The sequence below is a fragment of the Danio rerio genome, chromosome 2, assembly GCF_049306965.1.
Source record: "Danio rerio strain Tuebingen ecotype United States chromosome 2, GRCz12tu, whole genome shotgun sequence".
NCBI lineage: Eukaryota > Metazoa > Chordata > Actinopteri > Cypriniformes > Danionidae > Danio > Danio rerio.
Genome location: NC_133177.1, coordinates 61,279,141 through 61,304,047, shown reverse-complemented (window position 1 = coordinate 61,304,047; position 24,907 = coordinate 61,279,141). Strand labels below are relative to the sequence as shown.

The 24,907-nt window shown below is 35.7% G+C and overlaps 2 protein-coding genes across 4 annotated transcripts in view; both read left to right on the top strand.

Moving 5' to 3' along the window:
* Positions 1 to 24,907, top strand: part of lingo3b (leucine rich repeat and Ig domain containing 3b) — a 790,077-nt gene that overhangs the window by 383,868 nt on the left and 381,302 nt on the right. The gene's annotated exons all lie outside the window — the stretch shown is intronic.
* tcf3a (transcription factor 3a) overlaps positions 1 to 24,907 on the top strand; it is an 88,864-nt gene that overhangs the window by 35,552 nt on the left and 28,405 nt on the right. For all 3 annotated transcript variants that reach the window (XM_073911920.1, XM_073911916.1, NM_131094.1), the window contains 5 exon segments: positions 2,388 to 2,440; positions 7,450 to 7,549; positions 9,829 to 9,896; positions 13,585 to 13,729; positions 20,460 to 20,518. In XM_073911920.1, the coding sequence (XP_073768021.1) occupies positions 2,388 to 2,440; positions 7,450 to 7,549; positions 9,829 to 9,896; positions 13,585 to 13,729; positions 20,460 to 20,518 (425 nt within the window).

Sequence of the window (24,907 nt, the reverse complement as noted above, 5' to 3'; positions counted from 1 at the left end):
TTTGTGTGGGCTTTCTTGGCCTTGGCTACACAGTGAGCAGTAAGATGCGCGGAGTGCCTGTACTTGTTTTGAACATGAAGATGTTCGGCACTTTTGTCCAGGTTTGTCCTTGCAACTGGGATGTTTGGTTTCTAAAAGTCGTTTTAATTTAGAAGGTTTCATGCTCTCTTCTGAGAGCACCTTACTACATATGACACACTGAGGCTTTAAGCCATTTTCGTCATCAATATATGTAAATCTACACTTCACATATTCGGGGTCGTACTTGTGCCGAAATTTGACATGTCGAACGGTATGGTTGTCGCACGCGCATTTCAAAATAAAAGTCTGATATAAGCAAAATAAGTTAAAAATTAAACTTTTATTGTTGTTTTTTTTGATCACACACTCCGCGACCCACCAGTTAAGAAACACTGGCATATAGTATAGGTGTGATCAGGCCTGGATTGGCTAATCGGGAGGACCGGGAGCATTCCCGGTGGGCCGGTCCGTTTTTTGACCGCGAGGGCCGGTGTCCCTAGTTCCAGAATCTGTTGCTCTCAGCAGTCACACTTTTTAAAAATAATTTATTTATTTACTTGACCACAGCCTTCTTATTCATTATTTTACCGCAGCTCTGCTCTTTTTATCTATTTTCACGTAGCCTCGTGAGCAGGATGTAGCCTGCAGGTTAATGATGATATAACTAGATAAGTCACCATTCACCGTACAGCTGTTGTGGTAGAGTGGTTAGTACGTTAGATTATGACGCGGTCAACCTGGGTTCGGTCCTTGTCTGAGTAACAATTTTTTTTTTTCATTTTTATTGTTAAGACATAATACTGTAAGGGTTGTTGAACATTTGAAGTTCTAAAAGAGCTGTTTTCTCAAAAAAAGACGTGATAGTGTAATTAGAAACTGAATTGGAAATGACCTTATTTTAATATAGTCAGTGGTGAACTGAGGTGGGCCGGAATAATCAAATGAACGGATGATACACGGACCTGGGCCGGTCTGAGGCTTGAAACTCCAGGGCTGAAAAAGAGTCCCACTCCGGCCCTGGGTGTGATGCATGGTAAGGGCATGCCGAACCAACAGGGGACGATAATAGCCGTTTATGCTGGCTAATCTAAATTAAGGGTGTTACTAATGTTGTTACTTTTTCAATATCGGGTAATGAAATGAATAACTGTTTCCCCCATTACAACACTGTTACCGTTACTGACAAAAAATGTCTGTACTGTAATTGAAAACACTGAAGCGGTTTTCATTTATTTAATTCAACGACATATATTGTAATAAGTCTGATAAATGCAGGAAAAAATACTTAAATGACTAGTAAAAATTATTATGTAATAATAATAAATTTTATTTGTAATGGGCTTTTCTTATACTCAAAGTGCTACAGGCAAAACTCTAGAACACAACGCAAGCAAAACAGCACAACAATAAAAGATGCAAAAAACAATAGAAATATGAACCATAAGATAGAAATCAAAGTTAAACAAAATGATCATCCTAAGTTAAAAGCATTGCTAAAAAGGTGAGTCTTAAAAGTCCTATGATTTTTTTGGTCCATCTTATAGGTAGGATTTCATATTATAAAGTTGTCATTATTGTTAAAGATATTAAATTATACATAAGGTAACACTTTATTTTGATGGTCCATTTGAGTATTAGTAGACTGTCTGCTTAATATCTGTTGATACTGGTCCTTTTACAGACATTTAACTGACCATAAGAAACTCTGCAAGCACATGTCAGCTTACACTAACCCTAACCCCACTTATAATCTAATGAGAATTAGTTGGCATGTAAATCCAATGTAACTTAAATTCAACAAACAGACCATCAAAATAAAGTGCGACTATAATTTGTATTGTGCAGTGAAATATGAATGTAGTCTCTGGTGAAATTACAGTGCTTAATATTAAAGTCTTCATTTAGTGTTTTTAGACACAATATAGTTGTTGACATAATATGCATTGTTGGTTACAGTGTGAAGTGCGGTATTGTATTCATGCAGCTCATCATTTCTGATTAATACTGTAAAGTAAACCGCACTTGTGTACATGTTGAACTTCTCTCCAGTAGTGTGTATACTACTTTCTTTTTATAAAGCGTACATTATTTGACTATGTAGATTTAATATATTATACAACAAGTGATCAGTGCTGTTTGTTGTATCATTTTCAATATTATATTATTTTATTTTATTTTCCCCCATGTATTATAGTTTAAGCGCACGTATAATACCAACACAGAGTCCCTCATGTCTTTAAAAAGCGTGCGATGTCTTTGTTTGCATCAGCTCATCAATCATGTCGGCTTTAGTGTAAATCAGACTTTGAAAGCCTTTGGCATCCAATTATGGCCTGGACGGCTTCCTAATGCTGCTTTCCTTTCAGATCCACTGCCCAAAAAGAGGAAGGTTCCTCACGGCCTGCCGACGTCCATATCGGTAAGTGTCTGAGCTCAGATTATCATGCTCATGTCTGACCCAAAGGCACACACACATGCACCCTATGTAGTGCTCAAACAACATACTACAAGCACACTGAACCTGTAGTTTCTGTAATCATCTTGATTAGACATATAGTTGACATATAATGGGAGTCTGCCGATATTCTCTTATTATGCTCCTTTCTACAAGGTGAAAAATGCGCCTCTGATGTCCCCAGAGTGTGTAATAAGGTTTCAGCTTAAAATAACACAAATAACTCCCTGAAAGTGACCCTTTTAGGTTTTGATCCTAATTGTGGCGTTTTGGTGACTGTCGCTTTAAATTCAAATGAGATTGTGCTCCTTTAAGGAAGAGGGCGGAGCTACTTATGCCTGTGTGACAGCATCAGAAACAAGACTATGCTTATAAGAGAGTTATGGTCTCTAGTGGGCGGGGCTTTCCCCCTCTAATGACACTTATAAAGGGAAAATGTCAATTAAAGTGTTTCCTTTATTGACCTTATTCTAAAATGCGGACGTGCGCCTGTTTTCGCGATTGTCTTAGAACTTCTGATTCAGTCGCCTATGGGAGAAATGACTAGGAATAATAAACGGCAGAAAACGGTCAAACTACTTGCTCTACAAACAAATGTTTGCATGATTATACAGACCAAGTAGAATAATACAATAAGAAAATATCAAATTGCAACATCAAGCAGCGTAAAGAGCAGTTTTTAACATAAAAAAATGAATGCAAGTGAATGAGACTGGAAGTCTCGAGCCAAAAAGATTCAAATGGCAGCGCCCGCTCGTCGGCGGAGAATAAGGTGAATAAGGTCTGATTATAAACAATACAATTAATAGCTTGTTACCATTAGAAGCTGGTTATAATCACATACTATTGCCACACAACTGTGTTTAAACCCCTTACACAAGTGATTTTTGCATAATAGGTCCCTTTAAATCACTTTTCTGTGAATTTTCTGTGAAACTTTCATTTCAACCCTATAACTGTCATCGAAAAATTAATGTTGAACTTAAATGATTGCCAATCTTCAACGCTTTAGCGTGTATATTAAAGCTTGGGCTCATTTTAAAGACGCGTCAGATTGTTGCTGAAGTGGAAAAAAGGTCAAACAACTGTTTATGTGCCTTTGAGTTTTCAGAAATATTAAAACAATTCAGTCAGTCATCAGACCTTAAACTCTTTATTGATTTAAATGAACTTAATTACAAAATCCTCACAAAATGACTCTAATAATAAACCCATTTTAAAACATTGCAGTTTTCTGACCTTAGATGTGTTTTAAATCTGTTCTGGGCGACTCCAACATAATATTAGGACTCTTTAGAATGCCACATACTAATTTGTTGTTTAGTTTATTTGTTTAACATTACATCAATTAACATTGCTATAAAATGTGCTAGAATTAGCAAAAAAGGGCTACTTTTAATCTGTTATTTAAAAATAGAAACATAACAACACCAAATATACACATCATATATACACTACCTGACAAATGCCTTGTCTTTGATCTCAGTTGTAAGAGCAGCGAATAATAACTTGACGTCTAGTTGATCATTTGGAAAAGTGTCAGAAAGTGGATTTCTCTGATGGATCATCTGTTGATCTGCATCCCAATCATCACTGACGCGCCATTCTCACAGGGCGTCAGCGTCAACACAAAGTGAATGGGTGACGTCAGGCGTTGCCGAATTGCATTGTGGATCCGTCGGCGCCGCTTCAGAGGCGTTGTTCGCTGCAGAAGTTGGGACTAGCTCAACTTTTCAAGTGCCGATGGAAGCGTCAGCCAATGAGATCGCTGTATGCAAATACACTAGCTAGACAGTGGCCTATTGCTGACTGAATCTCATTGGCTGACGCTGCCAATGCTTCAGACACGCCTTCTGTCAAGCGTTGACGCTAAAGCTCAGTGTGAATGGGGCGTAATACTGCAGAAGACCTACTGGAACCAGCATGGAGCCAAGATTCAGAAATTAGTCAAGCTTGGTATTAGAGAAATCATGGTTTGGGGTTACATTCAGTATGGAGAGATCTGCAGAGTGGATGATCAACATCAACAGTCTGAGGTATCAAGACATTTGTGCTGCCCATTACTTTACAAACCACAGGAGAGGGACAATTCTCCAGCAGGATAGCACTCCTGCTCATACTTCAGCCTCCACATCAAAGCTCCTGAAAGCAGAGAAGGTCAAGCTGCTCCAGGATTGGCCAGCCCAGTCACCAGACATGAACATTATTGAGCATGTCTGGGGTACAATGAAGGAGGAGGCATTGAAGATAAATCCGAAGACTCTTGATGAACTCTGGGAGTCCTACTGAACGCTTTGCCATTCCAGATGACTTTATTAATCAGTGATTTGAGTCAGTGCAGAGATGTATGGATGCAGTCCTCCAAGCTCATGATGGAGTCAGACACAATATTCATTCTGTCTCCACTGCAGCAGGACTTTATATTTTATACTGGACATTATTTCTGTTCAGTGATGACACTTTAGTCTAAGCAGAGTCAGATCTTACTGTCCTAATCAAATCATTAATAATCAAGACATGATCATATTTTATTGTGCTCAAATAAGCGTCATCTAGAGGCCTTTTATAAAAGCCACTTCTGATACTAAATGATCAACTAGAAGTCAAGATATTATTTGCTGTTCATTAAAATTGGATCGGCGACATGACTTTTGTCAGGGAGTGTAGTTGAAGTAAAAATTATTAGCCCTCATGTGAATTAATTTTTTAAAAATATTTCTCAAATGATGTTGAACAGATTCAGGAACTTTTCACAGTATTTCCTCTAATATTTTATCTTCTGGAGTAAGTCTTATTTGTTTTATTTCGGCTGTAATAAAAGCAGTTTTTAAATTGTATTAAGCTCATTTTAAGGTCAAAATTATAAGTCCTCTTAAGCAATATTTGTTTTGGATTGTCCCTAACTTTACCCCAGTTAACCTAATTACCCTAGTGAAGCCTTTAAATGTCACTTTAAGCTGCATACTAGTGTCTTGAAGAATATCTAATCTAATATTATGTGCTGTCATAATGGCAAAGATAAAAGAAATCAGTCATTAGAAATGAGTTATTAAAACTATTATGATTAGAAATGTGTTAAACCTCTCAGTTAAACAAAAATATAGAGGGAGTCTTATAATTCAGGAGGTCTAAGCTGTATATAAATATACAAACACAACAAATGAAGCAAAGCGAAGAGAGAAAACCCATTGCTCTTTAACATTGCAGTTCTTGTTTCTCATGCTCATCAAATGTATTTCTGTTTTCCTCTCTGCGCATCTTTATTCATGCTCTCAGTATTTTTCATTGCTTCTCTCTGTATTGGTGGTCTGCTTCTCTGAGTCTCCAGCTGTCGGTTTTGTTGGCTGGACTCCAGTATTGGACAGATGGCTCTGTAATTGGGAAAGAGTCTCTCTCGCTCCTCATTTCTCTCTCTCTCTCTCTCTCTTTCTTGTGTTCATGCATCTTCTTCAGCTTTATTTCTGCTTGATGCTTTTCTTTGGCTTCTTTCTCCATCATTGACATCAGATCGCTGGAACACTGCTTATATTTCACCTCTTTGTTGTGTTTAATTGGCTTGTAATTTGCTGGTGTTTATAATATTAACACTCTTTCACAGTTAGACAGGCGTGCGTTGTTGTTGTTGTTTTCTTCTTTTGTTTCGTGTTTTCGTGACGTCTTTGTGTGCGATTACCTGAGGAAAAAAGAAGTCCATTAAAATTGTTAAATTTCTCAATAAAGAAGTCGTCTTTAATAATAATAAAAAAAGCTCTTTTCAATCACATGTTTTAAATTGGGTGCTTTATTATTTGGCAAAAACAGCTGGAGATTTTGGGCAACAAATGCTAGTTAATAAATTTATTATGATTCATCCTTAATGTCAAGCATATTGTAATATTTTTTTAAAAAGTGTAAAATTATTGATTTACTAGTGAAAATACACATTGTATATATTTTATTATTATTGTTATATCTGATTATTATTACTGTTGTTACTATAATTATTACTATTATTATTATTATATAATCACTTTTTTTTAAAAAAGATTTTATTTGTATTTTTTATTTGTATTAATAAAACCCCATTAAAAGGTTGTTTTGGCAAGTAACTTAATTTTTTTGTATTTATCTTGTATTTAATTTTTCACCCGTTATATTCTTATTATTATCATAATTGTATGTAAATATACTGCTTTTGGCTATTTCGTCGGTCTATTTTTTTATTCATTTATATTTCAGTTATAGTATTAAATATATTATGATTCATCCTTGATGTCAAACATACTTGAATATTTTTAAGCAAGTGGAAAATTATTGATTTACCAGTAGAAATACGTGTGGTATATTATTTATAATTATATAATATTATTATTGTTTTATTACTATTATTATTATTATATAAGCACTTTTGTTTTTAATATTTTATTTGTATTCATTTATTTTTCAATTTAACTTGTTTTAGTATATTAAACTAAATGAATGTCATTTTTGGCAAGCTTTTTGTTATCAGTGTTAACAAACAGTTGTGGTTTTTAAACTGTACCTAATAAAGTGGCCGGTGAGTGTGTGTGTTATATATGTATATGTGTGTATATATATATATATATATATATATATATATATATATATATATATATATATATATATATATATATATATATATATATATATATATATAATATATGTGTGTATGTGTATGTGTGTGTGTGTGTGTGTGTGTGTGTGTGTGTGTGTAGTATTATTCAGTAGTGTTAACTTAGGTCGCAGGCCTTTATCCTGTCAGGGTTATTCTGGCTCTTCTGTATGTTTTTATTTTAGTCTGCGTCCTAATTTTGGACTTTCCCTTGAGTCAGGATTGGTTCTCTGATCTGGGATGAATGTTTCCTAATTTAATGCACATGCAGACATTCTGTGGCTGAAGCAAAACCACATCTTCTGGATGATCACGTCACATGCAAGAGCTCAATACAACTTTTCCTTTCCTCTATATTCAGGCGTATCCAGGCTCTACTGGTGACGATTATAACCAGGACAGCGCCGGATACCCCGGATCCAAACCTGGAAACCTTTATCCAGGCTTTTTTAATGTCCAAGGTTTGTACAGACTGGAAATTTTAGGAATTTTTTATTTTATTTTATTAAAATGTATTTTTATTGTATTTTAATTTATTATTTATTTTATATTTTATTTTTATTTATTTATTTATTTATTTTTTGTCCCTTTTAAAGTTATTATGGTTTCTAGATAGCTACATTTACTGTTTATTAATTTAGTTAAAACATTTAATTTTCATATATATATATTTTATTTTTATTTGAATTTATTTATATTTAAATTTAAAAAAATATTTTATATGTTTTGTTTGTTTTGTTTATGTTTATCTTTTTCCTTTTAAAATTATGATGTATTTGCATTTATTTTTATCTGAATTTATTTACGTTTTATTTGAATTTATTATTATTATTTATTTTTTATTTATTTATTTAGTAGTTCTATCTCTTTTCTCCTTTTAAAATGATTATGATTTCTAGATTGCTGTGTGCATTTTATGTAAACATTTAATATTTATTAATTCACTGAAAACGTCATGAAAACATTTGAATATTTGAATTATATTTTACTTGCATTCATTTTTATTTGAATTTATATATTTTTTTATTTATTATTTATTTTATATTTTATTATGTTGTAGTTATCTCTTTTTTCCTTTAAAATGATCATAATTTATTTACTTTTTCTATTATATTTTAATAGAATTTATTATGGATTTTATATTGATTTATTTATATAATTAGTAGTTTTATATATTTTTTTCCTTTTAAAATGTTTATGATTTCTGGATTGCTGCATGCATTTTTATGTAAATTTTATATATTTTTATTAAATTTTGAAAGCTTAATCAAAACATTTACATATTTAATTCAGTTTGTGTTTCAGTGTAATTCTAGTTATCCAAAAGCCTAAAACTAAAAACATTTTTTACTTAGACATATTATATATTCAGTGCACTGTATACTTATATAAAAAAATGTGTCCAATATTTATAAATCTATTTTTTATTTTATTTTATTTTTTCCCTTTCAATATATTTCTAGATTGCCACATGCAGTTTTATATAAACATTTAATATTTATTAGTTTAGGGAATTTCATTCAAACATTAAAAAAATTGTTTCAGGTTGTGTTTGTGTAATTATGGTTATTAAAAAGCATAAAGCTAAAATCATTTTTACTTAAATAGACTAATTATACAGGGAACAGAATAGTTAATAAAAAATGTTTTTTATATTTAGTTATTTTGTAGTTTAATTACTTTTTTCCTTTCAATGCAATTATGATTTATAAATTGCTGCCTGCATTTTTATATAGCATGTATATGTTTATATAACGTTTAATATTTATCACTTTAGTGAAAACTTTTTGAAAACATTTGATTCCCACTGTGTTTCAGTGTAATTATAGTTATGTAAAGGCATAAAACTAAAAGCATCTTTCTTAGATAAATAGATAGATTGCATATACAGTGCACAGCATAAATGATTACACCCTATTTTGAACATTAATATTTGTAAAAACAAAACTGGTTCCGCTTTATATTGAAGAAAGTAAACAAATATTGCTGTAGATAGTAATGATGATGGTAATAATAATAATATTAATAAAGTGAAATTTTTACATAGTGTCTTAAAAAGTAGCATCTCAAGGCACTTTACAGACATATAAAATGTGCAGCAGATAGGAAATATAAAAAGTCGGGCTGAAATTATATATAAATTGTTATGTTATGCCAAATGTTTAGTTTAATAGGAAAAATATTACATTTTTGAGAATCTAAAATATTCAATTTGTAAATATGCAAACAGGAAATATTTTAAAAAAGGCTGAAATTATAAATTAATTGTCTCAAATATTTAGTTTTAATATACAAATTAATAATTTTTTATGTCCAAAAAGTAAATATAGAAAGGCTGAAATTATAAACTAATTGATGTTATGTCAAATATTTAGTTTAATAGACAAAATATTACATTTTTGAAAATAGTATATATATATATATATATATATATATATATATATATATATATATATATATATATATATATATATATATATATATATATATATATATATATAATATATAACATATAATCAGCTAGGAAATATAGGCTGAAATTTGTCAGGTTTTTGTTAAATATTAAGTTGATTGCTTAATGAGATTAATAATTAATCACATAATATGATTGATAAATGTAATAATTCTTATGTGTTTATTTTATATCTATTTAAGATCAGTATTTTCTTTAAGCTGTTGTCTTGTGGATCTCGTTTTTGTTGTTCTGGTCTTGAATCTGGTCTTGTTTTTATGTCTTCAGAAGGACTTCCAGATCATTGGGGTCAGTCTGGATATCCTCCGGTCATGAGCAACTTCATAAACCCACAGGTGAGCTCATCTCTGAATGTGTTTTGGGGATTAAATTCAAGTTTCTAAAATACCCGCATGATCTCAGATTCATTTGGTCAAAAAATATCTCCTAATGGAGTCATCTGGATATTTTTTCCCATTCTGATGAGCCAGAAACCGCAGAGAAAAATGCAGTTAATTACTTTAGAGCTTCATGTGGAAAAGCAATCAAACATTCCTGATGCTGAACCAGCGGATGAGAAATACTACATATACGAGGGTCAAAGACGAGACGTTCTGTTATGGCCAAATATATTCAATTCGTTAATTTTTACGGCCAATAAAATACAAAAACACACACGATGGTTCTGTTAAATGCTTGATTCTGATTGGCTGATGAGCATTCTAAGGTGTGCTATTATTTTCAGCTAAAGTAGTTCCGGCAGGTTTTGAGCGCATTAGAGCTCCATATCAATGCGCTAAATGATTATCAGATATTTCACAGCTGCAACAGTCAAAAATCACATTTAGGCACAACAGAAGGCTTTGGAGGAGATGAGGTGTGGAAGAAACAAGGGCTGAATTACTTTAGTTATTAGCTTATTACGTTAATTAAAGTGCCCCTGTTATGCATTATAAAAGGTCATATTTTGATTTTGGAGGTCTCCCAACAACAGGCTGATATGTATGCAAGGTCAAAAAACACTTTCATTGTCTTATTGCATTTATTTTTACTGAATTTTCCCAGCAACTCCCATATGATTTGTTCAGAGATTCATTTGTTCTTAAGTCTGTTGTGATTGGTCGACTGGGTTCAGCACAAGACTGAGAGAAACGCCCACCACGGCTATGAAGTGGTCGGAGCACAGAGTATATGTGTGAGGCCAACACAGGAATGCATTAAAGTAATGCAGTTAAACACCAGCATATTCCTCTATTCTTAACCCCAAATAATAACAACAACACACAGCAGTATTAATCCACACAGTGGCAAAAGTTGAACTATTTTGAAAATTGATAGCGCCATGTGTGTGTGTTGAAACAGCTACAGCAAAGACAAACAACAAAAGATTTTGAGCACAAAACGTATTTAAATTGGTAAAGAAAGAAGCACACGATGCGTTTTCAACGTTGTTTTGGACGCATAATGTGAAGAGCCCCATACAGATTTAACCTGGGAGGTACAGTACAAGCACTGATCTATAATAGATACGTGATTACAAGTTACAGCACACTATTAAATACATATTTTACAAACTACAGAAAACCAGGCAACAATCTTAGCAGGAAAACTATATTCACACACTAACGTGTTGTGAAAACAATGCAACGCTACCAATGACAATTTATAGTGCAAAACAAATGCATTGTTAACAGTGTTTATTTTGTTAATGCAACAGGCTAATTTAATCAATAAGCACAGGCTAATTTTACTGCAAAATAAATGCAGTTAACATATGATCGTGGCATGCTCTACTAAGAATTTAACAAATATACAAATATTTTTGTGCAAAATGGGAAGTTATTTCATAATAACACACAAAAGACAAATGCTATTGACCTTGCGGAAGTTCGCCTGTTTTCGTGATTGTCTTAGAACTTCCGATTCAGTGGCCTCTGGGAGAAATGACTAGGAATAATAAACGGCAGAAAACGGTCAAACTACTTGCTCTACAAACAAATGTTTGCATGATTATACAGACCAAGTAGAATAATACAATAGGAAAATATCAAATTGCAACATCAAGCAGCGTAACGAGCAGTTTTTAACGTCTAAAAATGAATGGAAGTGAATGAGACCGGAAGTCTTGAGCCAAAAAGATTCTAATGGCAGCGGCTACTCGTCGACGGAGAATAAGGTGAATCAGCCTGTGAATAAGTCCTGCTCAAATGCATATTTTACCGCCATAATAGTGTGGGTCAAAAAGATGCTCAATCTTGCTCAATGCCTAGTCTGTGCAACCTCTAGTAAGAAGCTAGTCCTACACACAGGAGCAGTTTGAGGACAAATGTCTGACATACAACATCTGAACAGCGCCTGCAGCTGGACCATAAGCAGAATAATGCAATTTATGGCCATGGAATTATTAGAGCATAATGCACACCCGGGGTTATGGGCAGCCAGACAGAATCTGGATATTTTTACGCAAAATGTTGAGCATAAATGTGCAGATTTTGTGCAATAAGTAAAAGATTAAATAAAAAAACGTTTTACTTAAATTAAGGGTTTAAAATGCAAATTCTATTAGAATCACTCGATTGGTAAACAAAGCAAGTCTCTAATATAATACATCTACTAAAAGGTAAAAAATATTACTTTACAGACTCTGTTGTAAATAAACCATATACACATTTGCATATTAGTTGTTAATATTACTGACATTAAAAACTTAGTAAATATGCAGTTGAAGTCAGAATTTTTAGCCACCACTGTATATTTTTTCCTCAATTTCTGTTTAATGGAAAGAAAAGTTTTTCTAGCAGTTTTCATGTTTGTTTGTATACTTTATAGTCCCTCAAGGGGAAATTTTTGTGGACTCACACAGCACTTGTGACACAATGACAATTAAAAATAAGCCAACATGCAAAAGAATTACATACATTATCGGTCTGTGTTTAACAGTCTGGTTGACACTGGAATAAAAGAGTGCTTAAGTCTGTTTAGCTTCCAGCAGAAAGTTCTGTATCTTCAACCAGAAGGTAAAAGATCGTAAAATGGAAAGAGTACATGAGATGGGTTACTTAAAATTCTTTTCGCTTCATTCAGAGTGCATTGCTCAGAGAGTGTTTGTATACTAGTGAAAGATTCAGATCCTAATAGTTTTGTAGCAGTTCTTTTAATATTGTTTTTTTATTTCATATTTACAGAAAGATTGTCATACCATGTAGATAGACCATACCTGATAACACTTTCAAACACAGCTTTATGAAATAAGTACATGATTTTCTTATCAACACCATAAAACCATAACCTTTGTAGAAAATACATAATACATAAATAAGGTAATTAGACAAGTCATTGTATAACAGTGGTTTGTTCTGTAGACCATCCAAAACCAATATCGCTTAAGAGGGCGAATAATATGGGTGTAAAACGATTAAAAACTGCTTTTATTCTAGCCGAAATAAAACAAATAAGACAAAATATTAGAGGAAATACTGTGAACAATTCCTCAATCTGTTCAACATCATTTCGGAAATAGTTTGAAAAATAAAAATAAAAAATTAACAGGGGGGCAAATTAATTAAGTTTTAATAAAACTGTACGTTTACATAAGTAAACCGATTCATGATGTGCTAAAAAATCTGCAGATATATGGATGCACCAATTCCATGTGGACCTAGTTTTATTGGTAATAACTCAACATTCATTCATTTTCCTTTGGCTTAGTCCCTTTCTGGGGTCGCCACAGCGGAATGAACCGCCAACTTATCCAGCATATGTTTTACACAGCCCTTCTAACCGCAACCCAGTACTAGAAAAACACCCAAACTCACATTCACACACACACACACACCACTCATACACTACGGCTAATTTAGTTGATCAATTCCTCTATAGCGCATGTGTTTGGACTGTGGTGGAAACCAGAGCACTGGGAGGAGAACATGCAAACTCCACACAGAAACACCAACTGACGGCGACCTTTTTGCTGACTCAACTTAACATCTGTTTATTAATTATTCCTTACATATGTAATATCGTATTTGTGCTGTGTGTCTGCAGAAGCGTCAGCCGCTGCCAGTGTCTCCGCAGAATTACCCTCTTCACGGCAGCGAGGTCAATTTACCCTCCAGCTTCCACTCGGTTCCTGCAGGTTACGGCGTTCCCAACCACACACCACCCATCAGCTCCAGCGAAGGCATCATGGGTAACAGCACTGAACACAGCTGCACCCTATACTAATTCAGCAACATTGTCAATTTAAGATTATCCATTGCTTAGGAAATGTTGTAGATCTTTAACCATTGACTTCTGTGGTAGGAAAAACAAACTCAAAGTTCTATAACCACTTACCGTACGTTCACACCGAAAGCGGCGAGAGCGTCAAATTAGCCAGAAGTCATTCATTTTTAATGAGAGCTGGCGGCGAGGAGCAGCGCGGCGCGTCTTCGCTGGTGTGGTCGTCAAGGAAAGTTGAAATCAAGTCAACTTTATGGTAATGAGCTATGACGCGGTTCGGCGGCAACCAATCAGAATGAAGACGTCCACCGCTTGAGAAGAGTTCAAAGAACACAGACCTGTGAACTTTGGTTCCGACCACAGTTGTTCTTTTCATCAAGGGTTTGATGATTGCGGTCGCCGGATTTCCAATTATTTACAATGTTTTCTTACAGGATCATGCATTAAAGAAGTTACTGGCGAGTTACTAATGTGCATTAATGTTATAGATATTTATCTTAAAAAAGCGGGAATCTCACGTGACGTGACAGTACAAAACAGTAGGGATGCACCAAATATTCGGCAACCAAAATTAATAATATATTAATATATAATTAATTAATAATATAATAATATAATTAGGCTGGCTTGTCAAAGCCAGACTACTGTTATCCTTTCTAAACTTATTATTATTATTCTTCTTCTGACTCTAAAAATCAAAATCTATCTCCTCCTTGAACTTTCGAACTATTACCACCAAACTCACACCAGACCTCCAAACTATTCTGACTCGGTATGCTATATCTCCTCAGACTGATTGGACTTTCGGTTTTCCGAAAAACGTCCCGGGACTGTCGGAAAAATCCCATAGACTTAACATTGGACCAAACTTTGTGACCTCGTAACTCTGCGTCAGACTGTCGCACAGAACTCTAACTGGGCTCATTTAACTCAGACTATCAAACTGCCAATGACTGATCACCTTTAAACTTTCTAGCCACGCCCTAGCAACCACTTTTGGACCCTAGAAACTGTCCCATAGACTTCCATTCAAAAGACTCTCATTGACTTAACATGGGATCAAACTTTGTGAGCTCATAACTCTGGATCAGACTGTCCTACAGACTAATGGCTGAGCTCATTTAACTACGACTACCAAACTGCCAATAATTGATGAGCTTTTAACTTTCTAGCCACACCCCTAACTACCACATACTGCACCCTAGCAACTGTCCCGTAGACTTCCATTACAAAAGACTCTCATTGACTTTACATGGGATCAAACTTTGTGAGCTCATAACTCTGCATCAGACTGTCATACAGACTAATGGCTGAGCTCATTTAACTCAGACTACCAAACTGCCAATAACTGATGAGCTTTTAACTTTCTAGCCACACCCCTAACTACCACATACTGCACCCTAGCAACTGTCCCGTAGACTTCCATTACAAAAGACTCTCATTGACTTTCCATGGGATCAAACTTTGTGAGCTCATAACTCTGCATCAGACTGTCATAGAGACTAATGGCTGAGCTCATTTAACTCAGTCTAGCCAGCAGCCAATCACTGATGGCCTTTTAACTTTCTAGCCACACCCCTAACTACCACATACTGCACCCTAGCAACTGTCCTATAGACTGTAATTAGCTGTGCTTTCAAATGCTTATAATTCTAACATGCTAATGACATGCCAATCATGCTAGCAACATGCTACTCATATGCTAATCATGCTAATGACATGCTAACTCATACTGGAAACATGCTAATGACATGCTAATTTGTACAAGAATCATGCTAGTAACATGCTAATTCATACTAGACTCATGTTAATAACTGGCCTACATGCATACCTTTGCTTAGCAGTGTCCTATTGACTTGGGGGATGGCTCATCTGACTCAGACAACCAATGAGCATCTCAATATGATAATGAAGCTCACAAGCCACGCCCCCAAATTGATTCCATAGACTTCCATTAAAATAGGCCAAGATGCATATCTTTGCATAGCAGTGTCATAGAGACATGGGGGTTGGTTCATTTGACTTAGACAGCAAACCACAATCAAGTGCACTCTGTAACCTCGCCCATAGCAACAAAACAGAGTACCCTAGCAACCATTCATCAACAGCTATATCTCAGCATCAGAACATCGTAGAGACTTGGAGATTGGCTCGTTTGACTCATGCTAGCAAACGGAACTTCCTAAATGCTACACATGCTAGCAGTGATTAGCTACATGCTAATATTGACTAGCCAAGTACTGTAACTTGCTAGAAATGCTTACTAAGTATAAATGTTTTATCAGGCATGTATGTGAGGCTTGTCTAGTAACCAACCAGGGTACCCTAGCAACTGCCTAGCAACCATCCAAATTACCCTAGCAATCGCCTAGCAACCACCTAGCAACGGCCTAGTAATGCCTTAATAAGGGCCTAGTGACCACTCAGGACACCCTAGCAACCGCCTAGCAACGCCTTAGCAACCACTCAGAATACCTTAGCAACCACCTAGCAACACCTTAGCAACCACCAAGCAACCACTTGGGACACCTTAGCAACCGCCTAGCAACACCTTAGCAACCACCTAGCAACCAGTCAGAACACCCTAGCAACCGCCTAGCAACGCCTTAGCAACCACCAAGCAACCACTCAGGACACCCTAGCAACCACCTAGCAACACCTTAGCAACCACCTAGCAACCACTCAGGACACCCTAGCAACCGCCTAGCAACGCCTTAGCAACCACTCAGAATACCCTAGCAACCACCTAGCAACACCTTAGCAACCGCTTAGCAACCACTTAGGACTCCTTAGCAACCACCTAGCAACACCTTAGCAACCACCTAGCAACCACTCAGAACACCCTAGCAACCACCTAGCAACACCTTAGCAACAACCTAGCAACCACTTAGAACACCCTAGCAACCGCCTAGCAACACCTTAGCAACCACTCAGAACACCCTAGCAACCACCTAGCAACATCTTAGCAACCACTCAGAACACCCTAGCAACCACCTAGCAACGCCTTAGCAACCACCTAGCAACCACTCAGAACACCATAGCAACCACCTAGCAACAGCCTAGCAACCGCCTAGCAACATCTTAGCAACCACCTAGCAACCACTCAGGACACCCTAGCAACTGCCTAGCAACGACTTAGCAACCACTCAGAATACCCTAGCAACCACCTAAGCATGCTATGTGACATGCTAATTCATACTAGAATCATGCTAGTAACATGCTAATTCATACTAGAATCATGCTAATAACATGCTAATTCATACTAGAATCATGCTAGTAACATGCTAATGCATGCCAGAATCATGCTAATAACATGCTAATTCACGCTAGAATCATGCTAGTAACATGCTAATTCATACTATAATCATGCTAAAACATGCTAATTCATGCTAGAATCATGCGAGTAACATGCTAATTCATGCTAGAATCATTCTAGTAACATGTTAATTCATACTAGAATCATGCTAATTCATGCTAAAATCATGCTAATAACCTGCTAATTCATACTAGAATCATGCTAGCAGTATGCTAATTCATACTAGAATCATGCTAGTGACATGCTAATTTATTCTAGAATCATGCTAGTAACATGCTAATTCATGCTAGAAGCATGCTAGTGACATGCTAATTTATTCTAGAATCATGCTAGTAACATGCTAATTCATGCTAGAAGCATGCTAATAACATGCTAATTTATACTAGAATCATGCTAATAAAATGCTAATTTATACTACACTCATGCTAATAACATGCTAATCCATGCTAGAATCATGCTAATGCATGCTAGAATCATGCTAATAACATGCTACTTATACTTTTTCAAACTTTGAAAAAACTTTTTCAAACATGCTAATTTATACTAGAATCATGCTAATAAAATGCTAATTTGTACTACACTCATGCTAATAACAAGCTAATCCATGCTAATCCATGCTAGAAACATGCTAATCTATGCTAGAATCATGCTAATAACATGCTACTTATACTTTTTCAAACTGTTTTTAAACTAAACAAACTATTACCAACAGGCTTTGTCAAGCCAGCCTCAAAGTTTGTCTCGACGAACTTTACTGTCTAGTTAATAATATAATAATATATAGTAAAAAGGCAGAATAAATTTTGCCAAACAATGACGTTTTTAATGACGCGACCAAATAGTAACCCGCGTAGAGTTAGAGCCGCACGCTTTAAGGCTGATTTATACTTCTGCGTCAAACACCGGCGTATGCTACGGCGCTGACGCATAGCCCTTCGCCGTGGCCGTCGCCGTTACTGACGTGCACCTCTCAAAAAATGTAACTACACGTCGCAACAACGCGTAGCGTAAGCTCTGTGATTGGTCGGCTTGGTAGCGCTGACGAGAAGCGATTGTTTACAAGTGTGGAGTCCTGTGAAGGAGCTCCGGATGGAAAGTTTTGTTTTGTGTTTAGCTCATAGTTAAAGTTGTTGCATGTCCGCCGGTTCCTGCCTCAAAATGAGCGAGTTTGAGCCACTTGTACATCCCGGAAGTGTTCAGGAAAAGCAAAACAACAGAGAAGAAACTCGACACAGAGGAACATTTACACCTCACTACCAACTAGCGTTTCGGAAGTGTTAATGAGAGAGACAGCGCACAGAAGTATAAATGCACAGCCACGCGCGTTGCATGCGCCGTGGGTTACGCCGGTCACTTGACGCAGAAGTATAAACCAGGCTTTATGCAGCAAACATGTCAGCAGTGTGGAAGCGCTTTAAAGTGTCAGAGAAAAAGGCAATAACGGCCGTTTGCAGACACTGTTCTGCTGAATTGTCCAGAGGAACGTTCTCTCTCTTCTCGCCCCCTTTGAGCAGATAACAAAAGAGATAAGCTCATCTGTGGCAGACGTCATACAGTTACTTGCAGCACTAAAGCGTCTTTTAAACAAAGAGGCTGAAACAGACCACGGAGTGAAAACAGCTAAAAGTGCGCTCTTAGAAGCTGTCAGCGCACGATTTAGTCAGGCGGACTCAGAACCCCTGTACTGCATCGCGACTGTGCTTGATCCACGATATAGAGATCATTACTTGGATATGGGAAAAAAGCTGCGCACACGAGAAATGATCCAGGCCAAGTTGGACTTGGGAAAGCCGCTAGGTGTTGGAGGCGGTCAGGTGATGCACAGCGCAGGAGATGAAAACAGTGCAGAGAGTAAACGGGCTCGTACTACAGATGAGCTGCGCACCGACAGCCGACAGCGAGAGACTGTTTAGTGCTGCATCTCATGTCATCGATGAGAAGAAGAACCGACTTTCATGCGAGAGCAGAGAAGCTACTTTTTATAAAGAAGAACCTGCCACTTTTCCTGAAGAAGTAGGCTAAGTAGGCTTATGTCTAGCACAGTTATTCATTTGTTGTCATCCACATTGTTTGCACTATTCAATGCACATTTGTTGTTGTAGACATACAGTTGCATTCTTTCAGCAGTCAGTTATAGGCCTAATATAGGCTATTCAGGAAGGGGGGCTTCAAAGATGGCCAAATAAAAATATTTTTTTATTTTACTAATTTATTTATTTTAAGTTATATTGTACTTTGTTTGTATATTATCTGCTGGAATGCTAAAAAAATGTTTAGTGTTGAATAAATATGTTTTAAATTGTATTTTTGTTATTTGATTTATTTCTCTGTAAAGCAACACAAAATAGTAAAAAGCTAATTTTTACTATTTAATTATTGTAATGGTGAAAATTGGCAAACTAAATGGAAAAAATGCAAAACACCGCGTTCGGTATTCGGCCTTCGGCCAAGCAATTTATTATTATTCGGCTTCGGCTAAGAATTTCATTTCGGTGCATCCCTACAAAACAGTACTGCTGCTTCAGGATATTTCAGACATATGGACACATATTGGATAAATAGAGCAAAGCCACAGCACACACAACTTGATCTTCCATTGTTAAATGAATTTGATAATAAGTGCGCTACATTTTCACGCTAGAAACATGTTTTATGCAGGAATGTAACTGATATGCTGCAACAGCTCCTTTAAATACGAGATCAGTGTTGCGAGTTTTGACGCTCTCGCCGCAGGAGCTGAAGGCAGACAGCGTTGTCGCCGAGGTGGCCAGAGCGACCTTGGACGCTCTCTCTGCTTTCGATGTGAACGTACGGTTAGAGTAAATAGTGAGTTAATTTAACTTTTGGGTGAACTGTCCCTTTAAGACCCATGGCTAATATTTCAAGTGCATTTAAACCATTAGTAGGTGTTTTTTAATGTATTTGTATTTTACGTTTTTGTGCAATAAAGACTATGCAGTGTTATTTACATACATTTGATTAATCAGCACACTTAAATACAGTTAGCCTTGCCAAATAAACTATACAAAATGGAGATTATCTGTTCTACTAGATCACAGGTGTCAAACTCAGTTCCTGGAGGGCTGCAGCTCTGCACAGTTTAGTTCCAACCCTGATTAAACACACCTGATCAAACTAATTGAGTCCTTCAGGCTTGTTTGAAACCTACAGATAAGTGTGTTGGAGCAGGGTTGGAACTAAACTGTGCAGAGCTTCGACCCTTCAGGAATTGAGTTTGACACCCCTGTACTAGATCATTAATAATCACTGTAAAATTATGAATTCTTTCCAAATTGAGCTATTCAAGTCTGGTAAAAATATATTCCTGTCGATATACATGTATTAAATACTACTCTCACACGTTTATTTTTTGTCAATGCAGGAAACAGAGGAGCAAACGCTGGCAGCTCCGGTGCAGAGATCGGGAAAGCTCTGGCTTCGGTGAGTCTGAAGATTCAGAATAATTCATGTAATAATTCACGGTTGCCGTATGCTACAACCGGCTCAAAGTTGCAACATTAGAGAGACGATACGGACCAGGTAAATTGAAAAGAGAAAAGATTTATTAGCAGAACGTATAATTAACAAAAGTATTTAAAGCAATCAAAGTCAGTATAAGTGGAAGTCAGTAGTGAAAAGCATGTGTATGGTAGTGTACTGAGCTCATGATCCAAAAACAAACTAAAATAAATCAAAACCGCCAAGCAGAGACGTCCGGCTAATCGAGCTCTTCCCTCAGACAGAATGCCGGACTCCTTATATGCACCACAAAATGGGTCTCAGGTGAGATGACCCACCCACCAATCTGCAATCATCATGCAGGCTCTGCAAATCACAAAAAGACACATACAAACAGGTCCCACATGGGACCTAACACCGTATTTGAAATTGCCCCCTCATATCAACCCTTATTCACTATTTCCTATAATAGTTATAGGCTGGTTTATAATTCCCTCAGACGGATTAGATTTTGCTCTTCTCATTTAGCTCCTGTGATGGTTATTTAACACTTAGCTTTTTCTGTCATGTTTCTGTCATGTCTGTAAGCATTACTTTTATGGAGTAAAAGTGCATTGTGGGTATTTTCTAGCTGCTGTATGTAAATGGCTATTAATGTTGCACAATATATAATTTCACCATCGCAATAGTCATATCGCGAGATATGCAGTGTTGAGTCTGAATTGTAGTTGACCAGGAGCCACAGAGCATGTGTGGTTTGTAGAGTCACTTCCATGTTAACCATTATAGAGTGTAACTATATCATTTGCATGTGTTTTTAAGAGTTTAAAGCATTTAGGCACAAAAATCTATGATATTTGGTAGAGGTGTGAACCTACACTAGTCTCACGGTTCGGTTACGATTATCATGCCTCCAGTTCGGTTCAATTTGATATTTCGGTGCATTACGGTGCATTGACGGTGCTTTTCATACACAGTTTTATATTTTCTTCACAGCAGCAGCTCTTTTATTGAAATGTATGGATATATTTATATTTATATATTATTTGTAATACAATTTTGTCATTTAATACAAATAGTCAGATATATAAACTATAACTTTAAACAACAGGAGAATTTAGCAAATAATATAAACAAATATAAATATATAGCTCAATTTCTGATCCTTGTCTAGTTCTCTTACACCTCTTTTAACGGTTGCGATTGGCTCTTGCGCGCTGCACTCTTCACAGATGAGTGACACTGATAAGCGGCAGGCGGCAGCGGCGATCTCACAGCTGATGTATGATAGACACGGTGGAGAAAACTCTGCAGACACGCGCTCATTTCTTCATCCAGAAGTAACGCTGTAAAACAGCCGAGAGGAGAAGAAAAGCCACGCCAGCAGGTCAAATGGGCCACTGTGTGTGTTTGTGTGAGAGAGAGAGAGAGACAGAGAGAGAAAGAGAGAGAGAGAGAAATGGAGTACTTTCATTCTCTCGATCTCAGTGAAACAGGGTTTTTTTTTATTTTTTTTATATGTCAGTGAAAGAATGATCCAGCAAACACACACAGTGAAATTGTGCACAGTTTATGAGTTTTAAGTAGTTAAAGCGCTGTAAATACTCGCGATCGTCTCCCTCGTGACAGAGCGCATATAAGGTAAATGACTTCAGTAATAACCGGTTATGATTATTACTGAACCGATACTGAATTGTCCGCGTCTGCATTGCGGTGCACCGAAGAAACGATTAATTTTGACACCCCTAATATTTGGATTATTTGTATTTAAATATTTATACAGAATTTATGCAAAAAAAGCTAACTTTAATTTTTGTCTTGTTTCAACTCCAAATGTCTACATTTAAATGCGAAAACATGATTTACCTTATTTATTTAAGTATATATATATATATATATATATATATATATATATATATATATATATATATATATATATAATGTCATTTATATAGATTTTCTCAGGCTTCACAGTGGCGCAGTGGGTAGCATGATCACCTCACAGCAAGAAGGTCACTGGTTCGAGCCTTGGCTGGGCCAGTTGGCAGTTCTGTGTGGAGTTTCCATGTTCTCCCACTGTTGGCGTGGGTTTCCTCCGGGTGCTCTAGTTTCCCCCCACAGTCCAAACACATGCGCTATAGGGGAATTGATGAACTAAAACTAATAGTGTGTGAGGGTGTAAGGGTGTTTCTCAGTACTGGGTTACAGCTGAAAGGGCATCAGCTGTGTAAAACATGTGCTGGATAAAACATAGGCTGTGGCAAGCCCTGATGAATAAGGGGACTAAGCCGAAAAGAAAATGAATGAATGAATGAGTTTAATGTCAAATGTTATGTCATTTTAGTAATTCTGCGCTTTTCCATGATCTTTTTTTATTTACAGGGTTTTCGTAGTGTCTTACAAAGTATTACAATTTTATAAGTCAATTTAAAGAAATTTAAGGACCTTTAAAAAGTATTACATTTCTATATTTTACAAGGTATTAAAATTTGTATCTGAATGCTAAAGTGTGCCTGAATTTAATGTGAATATTTGGGTGCTGTGCAGTTTATGAAATCAATATAAACCAAGGTTACAGTATTATTCCTGCTGTTATCAGTGTTATGAGATATAGCTGACTTTTTCCAGCCCAAAAGCTGTCCAAACCCCGACCAAATGCACAAAAAAAAATTGATTAATATTTGATTTTATTATAATAATAATAATACCTTTTATTTATAGGCGCCTTTCAAAGCTCTCAAGGCACCTCACAATATGTTGCAGAAACATTATAAAAAAACAAGACAGAAGAACGATAAGCATAATTCATGAAAATTAAATAATTTTTATGTATTTAAATCGAAATTAACCTGGTTACTTTAACTATCAGAATTTTCAACCATACAGCAGCCAACACCAACAGTCAGAGAACCACAACATATCGAAACACTGCCTCCTCTCACCGACACACTGCACTTCATGTTGTAGATTGCACTACCTATTAGAGGATGTTTTACTTTCATAATAGGGTATAAATTCGTCCCATTTGGTGTTTTAAATTCTTTTGAACACATGTAGTGTGCGCTTGTCAATCAGATAACAATTCTGTGTTTGTTCTTGCTGCCAATTGCAGAAAAAAAACGATAAAGTGTTATGATAAAGTGCTGCGAGATGCGCGTAGACGCGAAGGGGAGTCTGATTTGTAGAGAGACAGATTTGTCTGGGGAGATTTTGATGCAATTTTCCCTCACCTCCTCCTGTGGGTGAGCCCACGCGGTTTGCACTACTAACTGAATGGACTATGAGCAACACAGTTATGTTTTGTTTAAATTAGTTGCATATCAAATTTATATTTCAAAACCTCCTAAATGGTCTCAATCAAATTCAAAACCAGTAAAACGCCCAATCTGGCGACACTGGCTGTTTTTGGCGTCCATTGCTGGATCATCGTGTTTATTCAGTATATAGTAGGGGTGTAATGATTTATCGTGGTACGATTTATTGCGATGCAAAAATGTCACAATATGCATCGTGGCGTTATGACGATTTCATTACGATATGACGTCTGTTTTCTCTTATTAGTTGAGCTGTTTGCACGTGAGCTACGTTCCGCAAAAAAAACGCAAGTGACCAAACAAAGCCTTAAGCTCTTACTGTTAAATTCACTTGAATAGAAAGCTATTATTAGAATAGAAAGCTATTATTAGAATAGAAAGCTATTATTAGAATAGAAAGCTATTATTAGAATAGAAAGCTATCATTATTTTTGCACCTTTACTTAAATTGTTCCTTAATTTTGTCTCTGTCATTTTAATAATATTTTATAAAAAGTTTTAAAATTGTTTTATTTTCCAGAGACAGGCCTGTTTGATTTATTTTCTTGAAGAAGGTTCACTTTAAATGAAAGAAGTTGAAACAAAAGAAATACATAAAAAATAGTTTACTTGGTTATTTAAAAACATTTTTTAATAAAATTAGCATTTCATTTTAAATTTTTATTACGAATATCGTGATGCATATCGAATCGTGAACATTATATCGTGATACACATTGTATCGTGAGCTGAGTGTATCGTTACACCCCTAATGAATACTGTTTTAGTTTAGAATTAGTTTCAATCGTCACACATTAGTATTTAGTAAATGATTTTTTTTAAAAGTGAATTCATCTAAAATTGTAGAATTTTTATCAAAAGGAAACCTTGAAAAACAGTTTTAGATTTTTATCTTGTATACTATCATTATTATTATTATTATTATTATGTATTTTACCTTGTGTATTATTTATTTCTGTTAATGACTTTTAATTATTAGGACTTTTAAAAAAATATATAGAAAAGTGGTATTTATAAAATGTGGTAACCTTGATCTGTTTTTTTTTTTTTTTTTTTTT